This window comes from Aquarana catesbeiana, linkage group LG09 (assembly GCF_042186555.1).
Source record: "Aquarana catesbeiana isolate 2022-GZ linkage group LG09, ASM4218655v1, whole genome shotgun sequence".
Lineage (NCBI taxonomy): Eukaryota > Metazoa > Chordata > Amphibia > Anura > Ranidae > Aquarana > Aquarana catesbeiana.
Window position 1 is genome coordinate 197,823,906 of NC_133332.1, and position 17,818 is coordinate 197,841,723.

Below are 17,818 nucleotides of genomic sequence, written 5' to 3' on the forward strand. Positions count from 1 at the left end.
TGTGCCAATGCAGCGGAGCTCGGGTGTGAACACTGGACGGAGGAGCCAGCAGCGTTGATGGGAGACCCAAAAAGAGGAGATTCGCGCCCACAGAGCAGGTAAGTATAGACATGTTTGGTATTATAAAAAATAAAACAAATAAAAAAATAATATTTACCTTTACAATCACTTTACGTTGTATACTCTAAAGATTTGATATGTTAAAGACACAGGTATACTGTAAGTAGCTATTCTACACACAAAAGGCTTCTGTAATTCCGTTTATTTTCAAAGCAGGGCTTGGTTTACAGAGTCACCTTTCATAATAATAAAATCCAATTTTCTGGACTCTCAGGGCTTTCACATAGTACATATTACAAAGCATGGACTATTTACACACAAGACATTATAAAACCTTTGTAATAGAAAAATCACTTGACATTAGCTTTGGCCAAGTCCTCGGGCATGATACGCCCTTTCTTGCGTGCTCTGCTTTTCTTCTTCTCTACCTTGGCCATTTTCTTCTTTTTGATATTGCGTTTCCTCTTCTCCTGCCGCTGTTGCATTCTCTCCGTAGTCTGCAGCATTCGATTGTCCCAGCGCTTCTTCCTCTGCTCCCGCTGCTTTTCCTTGCGCTTCAGGGCAGTTTTTAACATCCCTTCATCATCTTTGATCTTCAGTCCTTCAGCTTTATACAACACATTAGTCCATTTAATTTTAGATTCATACTCATTGGCTTTCGCCTGGTCTTTGGACCTTAGTTCTTCCAACTTACTCTTTTGCGCCTCTAGGCGGCTCAGCAGCTGTTTGTAGTTTTTGCCAGTCATGGGCGTTATTTGCCCCTTCACCCTTTCTTTTTTCTCTTTTTCTGCATGATTTTATTGAGAGGTTCGTCATGGACTTCCACCTTGTTGAAAACTAGTGGGACCTGATGAGTCTCTTCTACATGTTTTTCTACAGTCTGCTCCACTTTAGCGGCTTCACCCTCTTCTGTCTCCTGCAAAGCTTTAAGTTTCAGCTCCTTCCTTTTTCTCTTCTTCCTTTCTCTCTCATGTTTCCTCCTCTGGCGTCTTCTTTCAATTTCATCTACTGAAAGAGATTTGTTGGAAAACTGTAGAAAAATAAAGTTAGATTGGATAATTGTCATCAGTAGGTAGAAGGGTTCTGTTTATAGAAAGAATAAGAGACTAACCAACTTGACTATGATAACTTACTATAGTTCTGTTATAGAAGCAACAAGCCTCATACCTCCTGCTCCCTCCTATCCTACTAAAAGTAAGGCTCTACATCCCTGTGCGGTTTCCACAGTGTCCAGAGCTACAGCCAAAAGGCTGTGATGTGCAAAGCTCGTCATATATTGCCCCTAAAGGACACTAATCAGACAAAAATCTCATTTTCAGCCTGTGGTAGGACAGGCTCTGGGCCACATTTATTGCACCCAGCATGCTCATTTAACTAAGATGGATGAGTTATTTTAAAGTAAACTCAAAAAATATTGCAGGTTACCAATTAGATGTGGTGGCTACATTTTTAGACTTTTTTTCTTCTTTATTTTCACCTGGTGATGCAGCCAGCAAGTCTGTTATTTTTCAACTTCCATTAACAGACCAAGCTGTCCAGCAAAGTGGCAGTTAGAGGGCTGGAAAAAAAAAATTTAACCCTGCAGTTAGCAGTAGAGTCAGTGTTTATCTGGCGCTCCAGATGGAATAATCCTTAGGAGGTATAGTCTGTGTCTGTAATAGCTGGATGGTGACATATCCATAGAAAGGGGTATTAAGGGTTAAAAAGGAAGGTAGCCATCCTTCAGAGTGTGTCCATAACTCTGCAAGACATGTAAGGAAAAAAACAGGGAGGGGAGGCGCTGACCTGAGTGTAGTATTAAAATGATGACTTTAATAGGATAAGATTAAAAACTCTAACAAGATGATAGAAGATGCATGCGCGTCAAAGTAAAGTGCAGTCCTGTCATTCCACATGGCTCTGTGGGTCCCACCGCTGTTCCGGATAGCTGGAAAGGATTCAGCAGCTGGCTGGAATGGATCACAATGTTTCTCAAGGAGCAAAGGAACCAAGCATCTCCACACAGACCAGCATGGACCGTGGAACAGGAAGTGATGTCACCGGCGGAGGCCAATTAGAAGGAGCAGTCAGCTCCGAGCACGCAGCCTTTTATCACTGCAGCCCTGATTGAAAAGATTGCAGCCCTGCCTAGGTCCAATCAGACGCCGGTGACATCACTTCCTGTTCCACGGTCCATGCTGGTCCGTGTGGAGATGCTTGGTTCCTTTGTTCCTGGAGAAACACTGTGATCCATTCCAGCCAGCTGCTCAATCTTTTCCAGCTATCCGTAACAGAGGTGGGACCCACAGAGCCATGTGGAATGCCAGGACTGCACTTTACTTTGACGAGCATGCATCTATCATCTTGTAAGTGTTTTTAATCTTATGCTATTAAAGTCATAATTTTAATACTACACTCAGGTCGGCGCCTCCCTCCCAGTTTTTTCCTTACATTTAATACTGACAGGGGTACTTACAACGGTCAGTGTTTTATTCATTCATTTATCCCAAAAGAAAAAAAAAAAAAAAACACCTTTCTGTAACAGCTTAAAAAGTTTTAGCTGAAGTTCAGCTTTATTTTTTTTTAAGTTAAGTTTATCTACATCTGCTAGTGCATGTAACGCTATAACATAGAGCGACACATAAGTGAGTCTGATGAGGCTGCACACCCCGAAACAAATATTTGAAAGGAATGGAGATTTCCCCATGGGGCTTTTTAGCAGCAAAAATGAGTCAAAGGAGTTCGTAAAAAAATCACTGGTTTTATTAACAAAAGATAATTAGACAATAATTGAATGCGAAAAAATTAAATTATTAAATTAAATTAAAATATGAGCTCTGGTGTATACAATGCAAGGATTGTTGAAAATGAAAAGAAAGGGCAATTTATTCTATAGTGAAATACTAGATGTATATAGGACAATGGGTATTAACCCACGGTAGTAGATTATACCATCCAATGTAAAGAAAAGCCCCAATGCATTTCAACCTTAAAAATTCTAGTCTTCTTCAGGGGGTTCTTACATTTCTATAAAAACATCAAAGGTACAAATTACAATATTTTGTGACATGTAGACATTTCATAATATACAGTCATGTGTTCAACTTTAATCGCTATATATTTACCCCTTCCATTCAGTTAGCTCGCATTATAGAGACTTTGTTTAAAAAATAAGATAGAAGATTCCCCCCAAGAAAGAATCCCAAGCCCCGCTAGGGAACTGACCGCCTCTTCCTCCGACGTTGGCGAGGAAGATGGGGTCAGTTCCCTAGCGGGGCTTGGGATTCTTTCTTGGGGGGAATCTTCTATCTTTTTATTTTTTTAAACAAAGTCTCTGGATAATGCGAGATAACTGAATGGAAGGGGTAAATATATTGCGATTATTAACATTGAACATGACTGTATATTATGAAATGTATCTACATGTCATGAAATATTGTAATTTGTACCTTTGATGTTTTTATAGAAATGTAAGAACACCCTGAAGAAGACTAGAATTTCTAAGGTTGAAATGCATTGGGGCTTTTCTTTACATTGGATGGTATAATCTACTACCGTGGGTTAATACCCATTGTTATAAATACATCTAGTATTCACTATAGACTAAATTGCCCTTTCTTTCCATGTTCAACAATCTCGCATTGTATACACCAGGGCTCATATTTTTACTTTCGCAATCAATTATTGTCTAAATATCTTTTGTTAATAAAACCAGTGATTTTTTACGAACTCCTTTGACTCATTTTTGCTGCTAAAAAGCCCCATGGGGAAATCTCCATTCCTTTCAAGTGCATGTAACGCTAACCTCTTCCTAGACTGACAATGTCACTGTCCAAAGGTGTCTTCATTGCTCCTAAAGACAGGAAATGCGTCAATGGCCAGATCAGCAGGTGAAAATAAAAGAAAAACTGAGTTAGACTTCCCGGTAACTCCTTTTCTGAGAGTCTTACAGGACAGCCCATGAGACCTAGGGCTCCCCCCACCAGGACAGGAAACACGTTAACCCCCACCAGATAAAAGGGTGGTCCTCCAGGCCCCATTTCAGTATTCTCTAGAGATGTAGGACATCCCTGTAAAACATATGCATAATACACATAACTTCAAGACAAAACCAGGTGGGAATCCGGCTGTACTGGAAGACGCTCAGAAAAAGGAGTTACCGGGTAAGTCCAACTCAGCTTTTCTCTAAGCGTCTTCCAGAACAGCCTACAGGACGATGAGCCAGAACTTACCAGTCCAGGGAGGGACAACTGCCTGAAGGACCTTACGATCAAATGCCAGCTCCTCAGCAGAAAGGAGATCCAGGAGATAATGTTTAATGAAGGTTGAAAAACTGGTCCATGTGGCAGCCTTGCACATTTGTTCCGGTGAGGCTCCAGCCCTCTCAGCCCAAGACGCAGACAGAGCTCTTGTTGAGTACGCAGTGACAAAAGGCGGAAGAACTTCCCTAATTTTGTAAGTTTCAGAAATAGCTTGCTTTATCCATCTAGCCAAGGTGGCTTTAGATGCACTCTTTCCCTTGTGTGCTCCTGAAAAGAGGACAAACAAGGCGTCTGTTTTTCTAAAGGTCTTGGTGACTTAAAGGTAGACGAGAAGAATTCTTCTCAAGTCTAAAAAACAAAATTTTCTTTCATGGTCGCCATTTGGCAAACTACAAAAGGTTGGCAGTACAATGTCTTGGGATCTATGGAATGTACTGGCCATTTTAGGCAGAAATCCTGGATCAGTTTTTAAAACAACCCGATCCTCAAAAATTGTGAGGAAAGGCTCCCTCGCCGATAGGGCCTGTAACTCACCCTATGAGCTGAGGCAATTGCCACAAGAAAAATAGTTTTTAAAAGGCAAGTAACTTAACTGAACTATCCTCTAGGGGCTCAAAAGGGAATTCTACCAGAGTTTGAAGCACCAGGGACAGGTCCCAGGTTGGACAACTTCTAACCACTACTGGCCTGGACCTAGAAATTGATTTGAAGAATATAGCTATAGTGGGAGAAGAGAGAAAATTGGAGAAAAACACGGATAGCTGCTGCCTGTACCTTTAAGGTACTAACTGAAAGACCTTTGTCGACACCCTCTTGAAAAAATTCCACTGGGTTCAGAGAAAAGAACTTCTCTGTCTTGCGATTGTTCTGATCTGCTAACAGGTCCGCTTCGGAACATCCCAAGTCGGTGAGACCCGCAAAGATTTCGGGATGAAAGGACCAATTGTCTCGACATACCGGGTAGGGGCTTTATGTCTCCCCTTCAGGCGCATTGCTGTAATTGAGGCTAGATTCCCTTCTGCCCATGATAAAATCTCCTAGGTTATAGATTGAAGTATCCGAGTCCTCGTACCTCCATTTGTTGAGGTACGCAACCATAGCGATATTGTTGGATATAATATGGAGGAGATTGTGACCCCCGATTTCCGTCTGAAATGCCTGCAAAGCTCTCTGAACTGCTAGAAGCTCTCTCTGATTCGATGAAGCTCTTGCTTCCCTTAAGGACCATTCTCCCTGTGCCATTGTGTTCCTGAGGTGGGCTCCCCATCCCCAGGAACTCGCATCCGTTGTGATCCTCTGGGATATAGGAATGGACCATAGTAGACCTCTTATTAGGTGCAGGTGCATCCTCCACTACCACAAGCTTCTTTTTACCCTGGAGGGTAACAAGACCCTTGATTCCAAGGAACTTGCGTCTCCGTCCCAGTTCCTTTGTAGATACAGCTATAATGGGCTTTGATGAAATCTTGCCCATGGACCTGCGGGAAAGCAAGAGGTCATCAGACCCACTGCTCTTGAAACCTCTCTCAGCGAGACCGACTGATTGGTCTGTAAGGCTGACATTGCATCATTCTTGAGACCTTCTCCTGCGGGAGAAAAACTTTTTGGTCTACTGAGCAAAATTCGTACCCCAGATGTGTCGCTTTCTGGGCCAGAATTAAGGAAGACTTCTCTTAGTTTATTAACCAGCCTGGAGATTGAAGGAAGTCCTGTACAGTCTGGAGATCCACTAACAACTTTTGGTATGACTCCACCACCACTAGGAGGTCGCCCAGGTAAGGGATAATAGTTATCGCCTTTAACCTTAGCGGAGCCAGCGCCTCCCCCAACACCTTTGTAAATATGCGTGGGGCTGAAGACAGACTGAAGGATCAAGGATCAAGAATCTTTGGAAGGCTGGATGGATAGCAATGTGCAGATAAGCATCCCTAAAATCTAAAGTGGCCATGAAGCAGTTTGGGTAAAGCAGGTTTTTGATTGAGAACACCGTCTCCATACGAAAATGCTTGTAGCTGATCGAACGGTTTAGAGACCGGAGGTGTGGGCCAGCTTTAAGTTCCGCCCCTTCACGCGCGGCTTCCTCTCTTTCCCTGCACACTCCAGCCACACTGTTTAACAGGGAGAGAACAGCCGACTGCCGCCATGCGGCTCGGAGCTCCAACGTACACCTCGGTGCTGGCATTCCCCATGCACTGAGAAGCAGGGACAGCAGCCACAAGCCTACTCCCCTGGTGGATTCAGGATGAGGCCGCAATACAATCTCATATGAACAACCAATATGGCTCTTTACAAGAAAAAGCAGCCAACTCTGATACTCTTCTTGCAGAAGATATGGCAATCAAGAAAATAATTTTTCCCCGTCAAGAGAACCAAGGGAATATCTCTGTATTGGCTCAAAAGGCTGCTTCTGTAAGCCAAAAAAAAAAACTGCACTAAGGTGTACGGAAGTGAATAGCTCAAAAATGTAAATCATAAGCTGATGACTGTAGAAAGCAGCAATTCAAAATATATGACATCCATATAACAATACAAATATAAAAACACATGAATCGCGCTAATAAGCATGGATATTAGAACTGAATAAATTAATAATCACAGCACAAATTATGTGATCTATAGTGACGGAGCAGGATGACGCGCTGACGTCACCTCCAGTCATTGCTCCTACTTCCAGCAGGACGGGTCTGTCCGAGTGTGTTCGGACGACACAACGGACTTCAGGCTTGTTTACGAAGGAACTTCTTTAAGTGTGTTTTTGTCTCTTTTATCGAATAAATTTAGAAGGTTTTACATGATCGGAGTTTTCCAAATTTTTGTTACATGCTATACATTCCATCTGAGCCGATCTGTTTAAATGTGATCATCCGAAACTCCAGCAGCAGACCAGCACGAGAGACACTCTTATTCATGACTGACATGCTTTTCACGATCCTCTGTAATGGGGGATCACGTCTGTCTGGTAAGGAGTAACCCCTTCTATACCGGTGGTGGATCACATTTCTACGTTACACAGTAGCTGAAGACTGTCTCATGCAGACTTTACTGTTTTTCTTCTGTTTTGCACGGGTGGATGATATCTGCTATTAGTGATTATAGAGACTTTATAGTTTTATTCTGTGTATCACCTATATCCAGTTTGGTTATTATAGATCGCCTAATTGGTGATCACAGAGGCTTTACATTGTTTATTTCACATTTTCATGGTTTGATTTTGTGTACCATACAATCCAGTTTGGTCACTATAGATCACATAATTTGTGCTGTGATTATTAATTTATTCAGTTCTAATATCCATGCTTATTTATTAGCGCGATTCATGTGTTTTTATGCTTCTGTAAGCCGACAGGACTAAAATTAAGTCCTAATGGTTCAGGGGTGACCAAACTGGGAGGATTAATCCGCGTTACCCCCTGAATAAAGTTACGAACCAGAGAGTGAGAAGCAAGCGGACGTTGAAAAGAAAGACCGATAAGGCCGACATCTGGCCTTTGATAGTACTCAAGGCCAGCTTTATTTTTAATCCTAACTATAGGAATTCAAGGATCCTACCTATGACATATTTCCTGGGGTGCCAATCCCTGGATTCACACCAGGAGACATATGCCTTCCAGATTCATTAGTACATGACACTGGAGGCTGGCTTCCTAGCATTAACCAAAGTAGAAACTACTGAAGCTGACAGCCCACGGTCTTATTTTAGAATGTGGGTCTCAATAGCCAAAGCGTTAAACTTAGCGTTTGTAAGGAAGGATGGAATACCGGACCTTGTGAAAGAAGGTCTGGCCACAGTGGTAGGGACCAAGGGTCCCCTACCACCATCTTTATGATCTCGGCAAACCAAGATCTCCTGGGCCACAAGAATCACCTCCTTCCATTCTTGCTTGATCCTGCGAAAAAGGTGCGGAAGGAGAACAGGAGGGAAAGCATAGATCAGTGAAAACTAATCCCATGGAAATACCAAGGCATCTGTTTCGTATGTCATCGGATCCCTTGTCCTTGACACAAAGTTGTCGATCTTGTTGTTGAACCCGGACGCCAATAGACCCACGTCCGGAACTCCCCATCCTTGGCATATCGACAGAACAATGCTGGGGTGAAGAACCATACTCCCAGAAACAATAGTTGGCGACATAAGTAGTCTGCCTGCCAATTCTCCATTCCTGGAATGAAAATTGAGAGGAGATAAAAGCGCTCTGGTGGAGGTGGGTAGCTGGTCAGAGGGATGATAGTGATGAGATGGCACTTCTGGCAGCACTTTGGTTAGTGGAGAAGCAAATCATTTCTTTTCCTGGAATGAAAATTGGTGACAGACAAGGAATGTTGCTTTCTGCCCAAGACAGACAAATAATTCACCTCTTTGTGGGCCACACGACTTCTCAGGCCCCCTTTGTGATGGATATAAGCCACAGCTGTGGCATTGTCGGATTGGATCCTGACAGGATAATTTTATAGTCTGAGCGTCCAGGCCTCCAGGGCCAGGTGTACTGCCCGAATCTTCTAGAATATTGATGGGCAAGCTTCTTCCAGGACTGCTCCCCAGCCCAAAGGGCTGGCATCTGTTACCACTTTCCAGGTAACCGGTAGAAAGGATCTTCCTTTTTGAAGATTCTTGGATACTGACCATCATTTGAGGCTCTGACGCACTTTGGCGGATAAACACAACGGGAATTTCAGAGTTTGGATCTTCTTGTTCCAAGTTGACAGGATACTGTTTTGCAGTACACATGCAAAGATAAATAGAATGATTTTTCTTTGTTTTGACCCATCAAATCAGTTCCTTTAAAAGGAACCAATTCTTTCCTGGGGTAAAAATACCCTTTAGTGGGCTGTATCTATAATCAGCCCCAAGTACTGCAATCTCCTTGATGGTTTTAAAGGAGGATCTTACCAGGTTGAGGATCCAACCCAAGTATTCCAGGTAGCTGACTGCGGTAACCAGACCTTGGTTTAAACGGGCTACCGATTGACCAATCAAGAGTAGATCGTCTAAGTAGGCTAGTATCGTTATACTTTTAACCCTTAACCTGGCTAAAGGAGGAGCCAGGATCTTTATACACACTCGAAGTGCAGTAGCTAGCACGAAAAGGTAGAGCTATAAACTGGAAATGAAGATTTTCTACCTCGAAGCGTAGAAATTTCTGGTGAGCGGGGAAGATTGGCACATGGAGATAAGCATCCTTGATGTCGATAGACGCCAGAAGTTCTCTCCCTTAAGGAAGGAGACTACTGATCGGATAAATTCCATGCGGAGAGAAAGACTTCTTTTTCTCTGGATCCTTAGGAACGTTTGATCTGAGAAAAAACGAGGAGACGGGAACTCTTGGAACTCCAGATTGGAGCTATTGAGGAAGTCCCTCATTTGTCTTCCTGTCAGATCCATGAGAACTGCAGAAGAGTTCCCCCTATTGAGCTAGCGGGGCACCTCCTGATAAGGAGGCTACAGTATCTTGTAGGTTTTCCTCCCCAAGACCTCTTTTTGTCCCTGGGGTTAACTCCGAGGATAAAAAAAAAAAAAAAAATTCAGGGGAAAGGCTCCCACTGAGAAGAGACACAGGCAGACCATGCTGCTTAATAAGGGATAAATTTGATTAGAAAAATATATTTAATACAAAAGGGGCCAAGACCAGGTACCCACCACCAACACCAAGATCATAGGGAATTCTACCAGAGTTTGAAGCACCAGGGACAGGTCCCAGGTTGGACAACCAAGGGTTTCTATTTAAATACAGTGACTGGACGGACTATGGTGCATGTCACTGAAATCATTAGTCTGATCCACAAATATTAATTAATCCCATTAACAATAGCCTTGTTACAGGTGTGTGCATGCATGGTTGAAGCGTGATGCAGCTGCTCTTAAACAGACAACGTTGTCTATTTTTAATATGATCTTGGTGTTGGTGGTGGGTACCTGGTCTTGGCCCCTTTTGTATTAAATATATTTTTCTAATCAAATTTATCCCTTATTAAGCAGCATGGTCTGCCTGTGTCTCTTCTCAGTGGGAGCCTTTCCCCTGAAATTTTTTTTTCTCTCTATAGTATTTTAGGCACAGAGACCGCACTATTGAACACCCAGTGTTGTGTTTACTAATAGTGAGTATTGATCTCCAACCAATTTTTCTAGAACTCTGAGGATTAACTACTGAACCTGATGGCAGAAGCCATCATGACTGCCTGGAGGCTGATGCCCCTGGCACAAAAGAAGGAGCTTTTAAAAATGAAAATATATTTACTCCTTTAGTTAAATGGAAAAAAGGGGGTACTTTTCACACTAGAATTTCTTTGGATGAATTATCCAAACAACCTCAAATAGCTGTTCTACCGCAAAAAAGGAAGACTAGCTAGGAGTTTCTGCATGGTGAAAGGGAGTTTATCCTCCGCTGATGTGCGTTCCTGCACTCATGCATTTAGCTGTTTGTGTTTAGCAACAATGTGCACAGAACCGTGTATAGCACCTGGTATTCCCAGGCTGTACAGGTACAAACTGTCATAGGCATCTCAGCAGTTGTGCGTTTCACTAGTTTATAAGCCAGCACCTGCCTGAGAACCTTGTGGAAGTTCTATAAAAGGAACTCACAAGCCATTATTGCAAGCATAAAGCTGCCGAAATTCTGGACTTGCTGAGCAGGATCCTAGAACACCTGTTAAAGTGGCCTCACAACGATTAAGCAATTACTGTCAAGCCAGCCTGCTCAATCTGCCAGAGAAAAAAGTTTTTTTTCTTTCCTTTTTAACAGGAATTCCAACTTTATTTATCGGATGCATTTGAGTATTGTCTGCCAAATAACAGCTCTTATTCACAGAGGATATACTGCGATAATTGCTAGTATACCGTACTTAGTGCATTTCCTCCACCATAGGATAAAGTGTAAAACGTAACTAGGAGGAAAATAACGTTCATCTGGGAAATCTTCTCAGATACAAAAAAAAGGCTTTTCCAACAATAAATGGACAGGAAAAAGCATGCACAGTCTGAGGAGGCTTCAACGAACCCAAACACTTAGTTAAGGGAGCATAAATATGGAGTGGACCATTCAGCAAGATATTGAAACCAGCTGGTTCTCCCACATTTGACACCTCAGAAGAGGAGTCATCAGCCTCACCACTGTCCCCTGAGGGGATTCGTCTTTTCCCACCCCTAGTTCCCCCGTTTGAGGGTCCTGGGCAATGAAAGAGAATCTGTGCGATTACAGTTTTTTTTTCTTTATTAAACCCATCATAGCTGAGGGAAAAAAGAACCTTTGGTAAAATACACAAGGGCTGTACTGTTGAAAACAATTGTAAACATTTCATGCCCCTGATGCTCACTCTAACCAGTCACTCCCTCTCAGGGGAGGATGCCATCTGTAGAGATGAGTAGGCTTACCAGAGCTAGAGGGGGACTCCTTTAGCTCTATTTCTGGGGGGTGTTTTAACCCCCCTTCTGACCTTAGCCCGATGCACAAAGCAGAGGTACCGTCAGAAGAAATCGCATGCACTGCTTGAGCGATAATCCAGCTCTGCTGCTGTTTATCAATGCCCAGCCAATAGTAAATGTGCCAAAAGAATGCTTATGTCACCAACCTCTAACGACACTTTGCTCCTGTGTCCCTCCACAGCTGTAACAATAGATATGATGCCTTTAAACCATGCCTCCTCATGTTTGGACGTCCGAGGACGCCAACCCCGCGTTAGCCACGGCATTCCCATTACCTCTTTTTTTTTTCCAAAAAGCAGAATTTCCTGCGCGAGCGGCGTGCTCCCGGTCCCTGGGACCCACGGGATGAAGCAGCATGGTGCAGGGGGGTCTTGTAAGCCACCTAGCGGCGTGCTGATCGCTCCAGTTTTTCTTTTTAAAGAAAACCTAAAGACAATCACAGGGGGGCAATTGGTGGGGAGAAGAAACCCCCCCCCCCCCCCCCAAGCTTACCAGAGGTCCCGTTGTCTGCCTGGAGGAAGAAGCATCTTAGCTCTCCTGACACAGCATGCTCTCTCAGCGTGAGGCAGCGAGTGCTCAATACAGCCCCCAGTGGTGACACATAGGCATGACAACATTATTATTTCTTAAAGGAGACATTCATAAGAAAATTCAAAGACCTTTTCCCGACGCAGGGTTTTCTGTGGTAAACCAACAGACCCAATCTTCACCCTTCACGGTGGGTTCCATTAAACCTTCAGGAGCTGGGGACCAGAGGGAACTCGCTATTCTGGACCTGCAACAGCACCCTGCCAGTAAAACTTTATGGCCCTACTACCAAAAGTACTGAATTCCCAGGGTCCAGCTCTCTAAAAAGAGAAGCATTCACAGGCAAAACCTCCTTTCTTCGGATACGAGGCCAGGGTACCATTCAATTTGGCCAAAAAAAGACACTTTGAATGGATCTGGTCGGCATGGCTAGCCCCAGCAAGGATTGCTCCAGTGGGGCTCAGCACAGCACAACTTCATTCATGACCAACACCTTAGACACTGGCGAAAAAACTGAGGTACTCCCACCAGTGGAAGGGGTTATATAGGGAGTGCACTTTTTAATTTAGGGCGTGCCAGTGTCCATCACCTGAAGGTGGCCTATAACCCACATAGTAACTACTATGGCTCTGTGTCTCCTGATTTATGAAAAGAAAATTTGAGGTGTTTTTTTTTTTACAGGCAGCTTTAGCTGTCCAGGCTTTTTAGCCATAAGCGTCTGAACAAATGGACAGAAATGAGTCAGTCTAGAAATTTTAGATCATAGGGGAAGTAAAATTAGAGTAGAAGGCAAACTTTGCAAGTGTTCCGCCAGAACTTGATTCTGGAATACAGGATCCTACTTATTAAATTTCCCTAGTTCAATTAGCCGCAGTTTGATAGACCGATATTGCAGCATTAGTCCATTGCAGAGCTTGACTTACAAGAGCAGAGCTTTCAAAGCAAAGTGCAACTGCAGCCAAAACTTTTGCTCTCATGTTTCCACTGTTCTGGAGAGGTTTTTCTCTGTGGTCAATGTTAAAGCATAACTAAAAGGTAAAACGTTTTAGGATAGGGTGGAAAGGAATTATAAAATGTGTCAGGTTTTTATTGCTGTCTGTGCCCCCCGTTAAGGATATTGACACTCTCTATTTGCCCTGTTTACCATTATCATTGAAAATAAAAATAAAAGAAAATCCCAAATGTTGGGTTGTCCCCATAAAAGTAATAGGAGGAAATCTTCCAATAAGTACACTAGTTCTGGTGACCAGGGGGTCCCCAAGGAATTACATTAAATTTTCAGGGATTTCCTCCCACTTCCTGTTTGGCTATGGGAAAGGAAATTAAGGCAAATCTCCGCAATGGGACACAGATGGTGAAAAAAAAAAAAAAAAAAAAAAAAAAAAAAAAAAAATCATCTGACAGGGGTTATTAACCCTCCCTTACTCTATCCAAAATGAAAAGAAAAGTTTTGCCTATGGTTCTACTTTAAAGTGGTCGTAAAGGCAGAAGGTGTTTTATCTTAATGCATTAAGATAAAAAAAACTGTGTGCAGCAGCCCCCCTCATACTTACCTGAGCTCCATGTTGATCCAGCGATGTTGCAGGAGAGCATCAGCAGTCTGGGACTCGCCCTCCTGATTGGCTGAGACACAGCAGCAAGCGCCATTGGCTCCCGCTGCTGTCAAAGTTAGTGAGCAAATGAGGAGAAAGAGGGGGTTGGCTGAGCCGCAGCTCCATGTCTAAATGGACACACAGGGCAGCGGCTCAGGTGCCCCCATTGCAAGATTCTTGCTGCGGGGGGCAGGAGGGAGGGGCCAGGAGTGCCGCCGAGGGACCCAAGAAGAGGAGAACCTGAGTTACTCAGTGGAAAACCACTACACAGAGCAGGGAAGTAGAAGATCTTTTTTTTTCGTTTAAAAATAACAAAGCACACAACAAGATTAATATCACTTTAATTCCTGCAATGGCAGTGCTGTGTTTCTGCTGTAGGATCATTCAAACCAAAAGAAAGCAAAAAACTAAAGCCATTGACATTAAAATGAATTCAGTTTCCATATAATAACCCATTACAAAAACATAGTTATATGGATGCTGTCTGTACAGTGCCCTCACCTGTCCACGTGACTCCTCAATCTTTTCATGTAATCTTTTCTTTAATATATCAACTGTGGAAAAGGAGCTCAGAGGGGTTTCTACAAAGGAAAAACAAGTATGACAAAAAAATTACAGGTCAACAATGAATTTTTTTTTTTTTTTTAATTCTAATAGATTTGAACTCTTCCATACTCTATCCAAAACTAAATACATTGGCTTGATATTTTTTTTACCACAAAAACTGCAAATGACAGGGCAACCCCTCTTGCTGCAGAGTTTTACATTTACAGTGGGTATAGAAAAGAATCACCCCCTTTAAAATAATGACATTTTGTTGCTTTGCAGCCTGAAATGAAGACACCATTTTTGTGTTATTCAGCTGTATTTACTATGGAAGTGACACATACAACAACATGATGTAAGAAAAATTTTTTTTTTTAAAAATCAAGAATTGAAGAGTTGGAAAAAGGTTCACCCCTTTGTGCCAGTATTTTGTTGAACCACTTTTTGCTTTAATTAAAGCCTTTAGTCTGTTGGGATATGTCTCTACTAACTTTTCACATCTAGACTTTGAAATATTTGCCCACTCTTCTTTGCTAATCTGCTCAAGTTCAATTAAATTTGATGATGACTGTTTGTGGAGTGCAGTCTTAAAGTCATTCCACAGATTTTCAATGGGCTCTGACTAAGCCATGGATATTCACCTTTTTCTCCTTCAATCACGGTGTACTCATTCTTGCTGTGTGCTTTGGGTCATTGTCATGTTGGAAGGTAAACCTTCTTCCCAACTTTCTGGCAGAGGGCAGTTTTTCCTCAAGAATTTAATTGTATTTTGCCCCATCCATTTTTCTTCTATCCTGACAAGCGCTGCAGTCCCTGCTGCAGAAAAACCTCCCCATAAAAGGATATGACCACCTTCATGCTTTACCGTAGAAATAGTATCATTTGGATGGTGAGCTGTATTGGATTTCCACCAGACAGAACGTTTGGTGTGGAGACAAAATAATTCAATTTTAGTCTCCTCTGACCAGAACACCTTTTTCCATGTGGCCTTAGAATCTTCAAGGTGCGTTTTGCCAAAGCTCAGTCCTGACTGTGTACGGCCTTTCTTGAGGAGCAGCTTTTTTCTTGCAACCTTCCCATACTGTACAAGCTACATTTGTGGAGAATTTGTGATACTGTTGTCAAATGTACACAATGACCCCTCTGTCAAATTCCTGCAACTGCTTCAGAGTTGCTGTAGGCCTTTTGCTAGACTCTCTGACAAGTTTCCTCCTGGCTCTTTCATCCAGTTTGGACAGACAGTCTGATCCTGGGAGAGTCTGTGTTGTACCAAATACTTTCCACTTCTTAACCACCTCCCAGCCGGCCACTGCACATATGCGGCCGGGTGGGCGCTTCCTCCTTCTGAGTGGACATTCAGGAACGTCCTTCAGAAGGAGAAATCGCGCGTGCAGCAGCACAATCCCGATGCACTCGAGTCCCCCGGACACAGCGCATCTCAGAACGGCAGGAGGGCTCTGTGACTGGCCCTCCTGATCACATGATGACTGTGTCCAATCACAGCCATCATGTGACATACATAGATAGCCGGTTGCTAGGCGATCAGCTCTCTTCTCCTCACACGGAAGTTGTCAGTGAGGAGAGCGGATCGTTGCAGCCGGCCAGTGATCAGTGAGTATGAGATGTTTTTTACAGCTTTTTACTCACTGATCACCGGCCTAGTGTCCCCACACAACGTCCCCAAAAAAGTGTCCCCACAACAATGTCACCAAACACACACATCCCAAATATAATCTGCACACATATGACCGGGATCATCTGCGCACATCTGTACATGGTCATCTGCGTACATATGTCCATGACCACACAAACCAATTATTATACACTTAACGGGATTTTTTTTTTTACCAAAGACATGTAGCAGAATATATTTTGGCTTAATTTTATGACAAAATTAGATTTTATTGGATTTCTTTTAAAATAGAAAATATTTTTTTTTTCAAAATTTTCGCTCTTTTTTTTGTTTATATTGCGAAAAATAAAAAACTGAGTTGTGAATAAATACCACCAAAATAAAGCTCTATTTGTGTGAACAAAATGATAAAAATTTAATCTGGGTACAGTGTTGCATGACCGCGCAATTCTCATTGAAAGAGCGAGAGCGCTGAAAGCTGGCCTGGGAAGGAAAGGGGTGAAAGTGCCCAGTATTGAAGTGGTTAATAATTTCACTCTTGCTTCTAGGCATGGATAAAGCCTTTGACTTTTTTTTTTTTTTTTTTTTGCATCCATCTCCTGACTTGTGCTTGTCCACAACTTTATCCCAGAAATGCTGGAGACAGCACCTTTCCACCCATAATAGACGGTTTGCTTCAGTTGCACTACCAAGGACCCAAATTCTCCATAAGAATACAATGTAAGTTGCAATGAGTAAATACAGCTGGATAAAACAAAAACTGTGTCTGTCCTCATTTCAGGCTGCAAAGCAACAAAATATTATTTTAACCACTCCCCGACCGCCACATGTATATATACGATGGAGAAGAGCTGCGCCCATAACATTAAATACATAAATGGTGAAATTAGTCCATAAATTGATAAATCAATAGTCCATGGATTCAATTCAGGTAACCACCACAGTGACTTCACACAAATTGAAAGAAGTGCCCGACCAACGTAAAAATAGACTGCTTACCAGATAGTAGGCAACAAGAAGCGATCGGCTATAACCCAGCCACAGCCTTTATCTTGCAAAGACGGCTGCTGGACACACACAGGAATACACCTGGTATTGGACCTGGTAGTAACAACCCCCTAAGCGCACGCACTGACGTCACCACGCTGTCTGTGAGGAGGACGGGCTCCTGTGTTCGCCGGCCGGCACTTGTTTTTATGCATTTTTTTTTATCCTATGTAAGTGCAATATATCTTTTTTTTCCTTAATAAATGGTGTACTGTATTACGCTAGGGTCAGTTTCTCTCTTCTCTGAGCTTCCTCGGAGTACATCTCAGCATAGCCATGATCCAGCGGGACGCTTAGGGGGTTACTACCAGGTCCAATACCAGGTGTATTCCTGTGTGTGTCCAGCAGCCGTCTTTCCAAGATAAAGGCCGTGGCTGGGTTACAGCCGATCGCTTCTTGTTGCCTACTATCTGGTAAGCAGGCAATTTATATGGTGGTCGGGCACTTCTTTCAATTTGGTTACCTGAATTGAATCCATGGACTATTGATTTATCAATTTATGGACTAATTTCACAATTTATGTATTTAAGGTTATGGGCGCAGCTCTTCTCCATCCTGTTATTTGTGTATATCCCACAATTGAGTTGCTGCCTTGGTCTTGTCCTTTTCATTTAGAAGTCTAGCGCGTTTTTTTTTAAATCATCTTTGCATTTACATATACGTTGGCAGAATGGCACAAACAGGCTCCTGCGAGTGATGTTTGGGGGTCCCGCGGACTCGATATCTGCGGGGATACCCGCGATCGTCTCACGGA

At 42.8% G+C, this 17,818-nt stretch overlaps 1 protein-coding gene across 1 annotated transcript in view; it reads right to left on the reverse strand.

Moving 5' to 3' along the window:
• Positions 1-247: 247 nt before the first annotated feature.
• Positions 248-17,818, reverse strand: part of SURF6 (surfeit 6) — a 34,107-nt gene continuing 16,536 nt past the window's right edge. Inside the window, 3 exon segments of the mRNA XM_073599501.1 lie at positions 248-841; positions 844-1,090; positions 14,340-14,419. Of these exon segments, the coding sequence (XP_073455602.1) occupies positions 411-841; positions 844-1,090; positions 14,340-14,419 (758 nt within the window). The 3' untranslated portion in view covers positions 248-410.